Source organism: Castanea sativa, chromosome 1, assembly GCF_040712315.1.
Source record: "Castanea sativa cultivar Marrone di Chiusa Pesio chromosome 1, ASM4071231v1".
In the NCBI taxonomy this organism is placed as follows: domain Eukaryota; kingdom Viridiplantae; phylum Streptophyta; class Magnoliopsida; order Fagales; family Fagaceae; genus Castanea; species Castanea sativa.
In genome coordinates, this window is record NC_134013.1 from 22,775,033 (window position 1) to 22,781,474 (window position 6,442).

At 36.1% G+C, this 6,442-nt stretch overlaps 1 protein-coding gene across 1 annotated transcript; it reads right to left on the bottom strand.

The window, feature by feature from the left end:
* Positions 1 to 3,239: 3,239 nt before the first annotated feature.
* Positions 3,240 to 5,125, bottom strand: LOC142622030 (cytochrome P450 94A2-like). The gene has a single exon (XM_075795439.1). The coding sequence runs from the start codon at positions 4,977 to 4,979 to the stop codon at positions 3,441 to 3,443; it is 1,539 nt and encodes a 512-aa protein (XP_075651554.1). The 5' UTR covers positions 4,980 to 5,125; the 3' UTR covers positions 3,240 to 3,440.
* Between the last annotated feature and the right edge of the window lie 1,317 nt (positions 5,126 to 6,442).

Consider the following 6,442-nt stretch of genomic DNA (forward strand, 5'->3'; position numbering starts at 1 on the left):
TGAAGCAAATACATACTACTAATGTTTCTCCCATACTATTCATTTCCACAAAAACAATTAATAGACATTCACAACATGAGGGAAGACATGACAAACATACTTATCACCTCCTAGACATTTGTGCGTTTCCAAAGCCCCTAATTCTACTGGGACTAAGGTTTGGGCTCATAATTTATTTGTTCAGTGGGTATTGGGTATCCTATTAAGGGTAGTCCTTGGACGGGCTCAGGAATAGAATACACAGAGGAACACTCTCTGGGGTGTGCTCGGTTACACTCAATCTCACGTACAATTTTCCAACCCCTCTCTCATTGTTCCTTCTGCTATTTATAGCTTGAGGCTAGTGGTAACTATGATTACTATATGACTCCACTCGTGCGGGTGGGGCCCAAGTTAATTATTCCTTACTAATAATAAATTTCGATGGGAATGAGAGTTATCACGATGGAATTGATGCTAGCTATCACAACTTGGTCGACAACACAATCTCCCACGGCACTTATAGTTCGCCGAGGATTAACTGAACATCATCTGTGCCTTCGCTGATCATGGGATAACCGAGGTGTATTTAGATACCGAGATATTGATCAACATGCTAAAGTTCTTGGGCCATTCATGGGCTGAACATGAGGGGATAAGCCCAAGAGTGATATTGTTCATGGGCCTTCCCTAACTGGGGCCCAATGAAGGTGGCTTTTGATCGTATGCTGTACAACATCAAATTTCAAAATTACATACACGATCCACAATTTCACATGCATATTTTCGGATATCAAGATACTTTGATGTCAAACATGAATAAAAAATTTCTTTTAGCATTTACTTAATTTGTAGTTTGCATAGAAATCTCAACCATGTTGCTACAATCCATTAAAAAAACATTATTCATCATGTAAAACTTTAGTTTTTTTTTTTTTTTTTTGAGAAGGATGTAAAACTTTAGTTAAGTCCATATATTACCTTTAAGGGAGGCACATAATAGTTGCATATTTAACATCATAGGATCTATACATTACTAAATATTTTACAATTTTAAGTACAATCTATATCAGTAAGAAACTGTCTGGAAATTAAATTGAAGCAACCATTTTTTTTAAAGAGAGAAATCACCACTTATATTCTTGAATTGAGAAAAAAATAAATTTAAATTCTTGGTCAATCACATTGATCATCAATCAATTAATCATAACTCGATTCATGATCATATTTAACAATAAAAGAAGAGGTACTAATAAATTATATATTTCATAACTTAAATCAAATTCAAACCTATACAGATGCAATTCATCCCTGTTAGTGGACTTTTTCTTCTTATGAAAACAAGTAATAAATTATATATTTCATAATTAAATCAAATTCAAATCTATAGAGGTGCAATTCATCCCTCTTAGTGGACTTTTTCTTCTAATAAAAATAGGAGGAAAATAAAAAAGTATAATTCAAAATTCTTCACAGACTTCAAAAAAAATTCTTACAAACCTCAAAGTTCATGAACATATTATGACATAAAAAGAAAACCAAAAACTACCCTTAAGTTATGGAAACTCGTTTATCACAAACCAAAGCAGTATATTTTCTCATTAAAAAGTCAATCTTCTTTAATAATACAAAAAAGAATTTCAAAACACCGTCCCCAAAAAAAGCTAATTTAATTAATGTAAGCCTTGAAAATAAATTTTTTTGATACCCACTGCGCATCTATCTATAATTTGATTTTTATATTTTCTTTTAAATTTATCTGTCAACCTTACCTAATTTTGTAACTTCAAACTTAAAATATGTAATTCAATATTTCCAAGTGAAGATTCTCATTGGAAAAATCTAATAGTTATAAATCAAAACTTACAATTCTTAAAAGTATGATGTCAAGAGCATAAAAAAGCTTTGGATAAAGGTGTGATATATGTCTTTTGATTTCTCAAGAATAATGCTATAAGAAACTATAATGCATCAAAATGCTAATAATCACTATTACACACCTATCACAAATTGTTGTTATAGTCTAGAGTTTCTTTTCCATGAATTTGGTGACATCATAGGAAAACAAAACAAATTTCTCATGCATATATATTCACTTTATAATCTAGCAAATTTCTATCTGATTGTACCCTAAACCAACCACAGGTTTTAGAATTCCAACATCATTGGGTAATGGGGGCCTAAGTCGTAAGGGGTACAAATGCAGTGTTTACAATTACGCAGAAAGTGCATAAGTCTAACCAATACTATGAGTTCTTGAAAAATTTTGCAAGAAGAGAGATCATTGTATGAAAGACTTGCAATTTGTCTTAACTAAAACATTAAACAAGATCCATCAAGGCATCAAGTGTGAAATACAGACAAGTTATATAAACCAAAAACACGTATATAAAGAAAGAAAAGAAACAATACATGTGAGATAAAGAGTGAAACACATACATCATCATCATCATCATCATCATATATATATATATATATATATATATATATATATATATATATATATATATATATCAATTAAAACATAGTGTATGTAAAATGGTTACAAAACCAAAAGTACAAGTAGTGAGAAAACTATACATCAAAAACCAAATAACACCGAATCACGTTATAGTCTTGAGTGGACCCTGATTTAGATTATGGGGTGAACTCTACATTATAAAATAACACCGAATTAGGGTGTAGATTGTTAAATTTTAAAGTTTAGTGTACACATGACAAATATCCAAACTAGTATAGTAATTTTTTTTTTTTTTTTGGTTTCCGACAGTGTTTCCTCAACCAGAGACTAATAATTGTTTACGACAAGTAAATCGCTAGCCCAGGAAGTTTTTTCAAAGTGCTAGTGCCCGAACTTGAACTAGGGAGCTCCTAATCAAACCCAAAACAACTACTTTGAGACCGAGTGCCCAACATCCCCACTAGGTTCAAACTAGTATGGTAGTAATATTGCACGAGTCCAAATCTTCTGTCTCATTTTTCCTGCTTCACTCTATACTCCACTAATAAAAACTTGACACGTGTCCACCTAATTAATTAAATACTATCATTATTGACTTATTAATGCTACAGTTATTAATTAATAGTAGTATTTAATTAATTAGGTAGACACGTGACAAGTTTTTATTAGTGGAGTATAGAGTGGAGCAGGAAAAGTGAGACAGAAGATTTAGACTCATATTGCACACATTGCCCTTAGACATCATTAGTCTAATACCAAAAAAGCATTGCACACATTTCACATCACAAACAATCATTCATAAGGTAAACGTAAGAGAGTATTTATTATACACTGCTAAGCTAACACACAAAATTACACACAATTTCGGTTTAAATCTCGCACGTGTATTAGGCCCCTAAACGTACCAACTTTATAGAAAGCACTTTAAAAAGTAAGATGAAAACCATATGACTTGGGAAAAAAAAGCTTAGGTAGTCCAGTACTCCGGCTCTCGCAATACTCAATTCTCAGAATGAAGATGATCCCTCTCCCTCTCCGCAATCTTCACCGGAAACCCACCTTTCATCTTGGACAAAAATGAATCATACTCTGGTTCCGGTACACCTTGTTCAAAAGCTGGCACTACCTTAAACCTCCTTAAAACCCCAGCTACTACACTCTTCATCTGCAAGAAAGCCATCTCCTTCCCCAAACAAATTCTAGGTCCTGCCTGGAACACTGGGTAAGTGTACGAATCTCTCCCCACGAACCTCCAGGATGATTTCGAATTAGAATTCTCTTCCTCCTTCTGCAGCCACCTCTCGGGCTTGAACTCTGCCCAGTCCGATCCCCACAGCTTCTCCAACCTCCCCATAGCGTATGGAAAGTACGATACTTTCATCCCCTTCTTTACCTGTGTCCCGTCCGGCAATACGTCGTCGTTCACTGCCTCCTTCGCGTCCAACGCGACTGGCGGGTACAGCCGCATGCTTTCACATAGAGAAGCGTGTGTGTACACCATATCTTTCACCTCGTCATAAACAGGCCCTTCCGATTTTTCTTTGATTTCCCTAAGAATCTTGGATTCTATTTCTGGGTTTTTCGATAGAACCCAAAAAAACCATGTTAAAGCCGCCGACGAAGTGTCACGCCCAGCAAGCATAAAGCTGATCACAAAATCGATCACGAAGTTCTCGTCTAAATGACCGGAGTTCAATAACCTTGACAACAGGTCCACGGAATCGAGGCTCTCTTTCTCTCTCAGCTCCTGCTTTTTTTCTTTTATTATGGTCATGGCGAACCCTCGTATATCTGAGATTGCGATTTTGAGACGCTTTTCTGACCCAATATTCAACAACTTCTTGATTTTCCAAACGCCCGGGAATAACGCATTCCCCCTCTCGCTACTACACTTGATACCGTTTTCAAAGGCTAAGTCGAGCTCGGTCTGTGGAAGAGAGGGCAACAAGTAGGCCGGGTCGAACCCGAAAGCAATATTACAGATATTATCAAAAGTAAACCTTTGAAGAATGTCTTGGAAATCTAGGACAGTTCCACGTTCAGCAGCTGAGGTGAGGGTGGGGATGAGGCGTTGAGAGACCTCGGTGTCGATAACGGTTTCAACGAACTTTCGGAGGGATTTGGTGTTGAATTCTTGCATAGCGATTTGTCTTTGGAACTTCCAGGACTCACCGTCAACGTTGAAGATGCCTTGGCCAAGAAGGTCGTAGACAGTTCGACGGGAATCTTCGCCTTTTCCGTAGTTGTTGAAGTTGGTCATGAGGATGTGTTGGACCACGGCGGGGTTGCCGGAGATGACGTGGCCGGTGGCGAAGGATTGGCGGAGAACGAAGGTGGCGGAGGGTGAGTCTTGGATGATGCCTGTGAGCCATGGGAGTAGGCGGTTTCGATTGGCGAGGAGGGCGAAGAATGAACCCACTAAAGGGTACGATTTGGGGATTTTGGAATTGGAATTGGAATTGGAATTGAAGAAGAAGAAGAAGAGGAGTGAGAGTAAAGGAATTAGAATGAGCAGTAGGAATTGAAGTTGCAGTAACATGATGGTTGGACTCGGATCTATTTTCTTTCAGTGCGTTTCAGATCTTTCTTTTCTTTTTTATCTGATCTTATCTTGTTTTTTGATAAGATATTTTATTCAAACAAGGTGGCTGTGGAAAGATAATTTTATCAACTTTCATGACCTACGCAATGAGCCAATGTGTCGAACAAATTTCTAGAAAGAGGATACGTCCAAGCCTTGTACAGTCCGTGTTGTCGATTTTTCTTCCTCTTTCACTTTGGGTCCGTTGGATAAGCCGTTAAAAAAATGCATTTTTAAAAATGTATTTTTAAAATAAGCGTTTTAAAATACAATTTTAAAAATCACAATAAAATATTTGGTAAATTTTGTGAACATTATTAGTCTAAAATTGTTGTTTCAATGAAAATTACCAAAAAGGCCTTTGCGTTTGGTTTGTATACTATTTAGTTTGTCTGCTAAATCATGATCCAAATTTCAATATATAAAAAAAATATAATTAAGTACAACCAATTACATGATGTATTGTTGTATGTTTTTATTAGGTATAATAATAGTTTGTTATGTTTATTTAACAAATAAAGATGAAAAAGCAAAGTCATAAAAGTGGCGAAAAGAAAAGTCATAAAAAAGTTTATGACCGATACCATTACCTGACCACCTAGGGACTCAAGTTTTGAGACTTCTAGTTTCAACCATACACGTGGTGGAAGTAGATGGGTAATTAATAAATGTTGCTTTTGTAAAATCAAAAAGTCACTCTCTGTGTTTCCTAAAGAAGACGGAAGAACTGAAGAAATAAAGAAAGAAACCCTGGAAGAAAAAAGGTAGAAGAGTTAGGGTTCATTTGGATACAGCTGAAAATTGAAAACACTGTAGCAAAATAATTTTTTAATGTGTGAATAGTATCACGAGTCCCATTTTAAAAAAAAATGAAAGGTGCGTGTACAGTGCGTGAATAGTGTGCACACTATGCACGCACAGTCACTTGTCCCCTAAAAGCAGAAACGGGCAGAAGGGGACAAAAAAAAAAAAAAAAAAAAAGAAGAAGAGGAAAGCGCTGAACGCTGGACGCGTTCAGTGCTATCCAAACCAAGCTTTAGAATGCTGGAGATTTAAGGGTCTGTTTAGATAGAACTTATTGCTGAAAACTGAAAACGTCGTAACAAAATAATTTTTAAATGTGTAAATAGTGATGTGGGACCTATTTTTACTAAAAAATGGATGAAAAAGTACATGAACAGTGCGCGCACAGTATGCGCACAGTGAGCGCACTGCGCATATGTCCCCCTCAGTTGCAGCAGAAAAAAAAAAAAAAAAAAGCAAAACGTGAAAACGTAGCAAATTTAATCTCTATCCAAACGCCACCTTAAAGGAGATGAGCTAAGAAAAGTGTGAAGACTGCTATTTAGCAAGTGCCTACCCAGATGCATCTGCTAGCGAAAGCTAGTACTATTTGTAACTATATTATGGTGCAGATTAGG

Excerpts from the sequence above, each read along its gene's own strand:
- LOC142622030 (XM_075795439.1), bottom strand. The coding sequence starts at position 4,979 with ATGTTACTGCAACTTCAATTCCTACTGCTCATTCTAATTCCTTTACTC.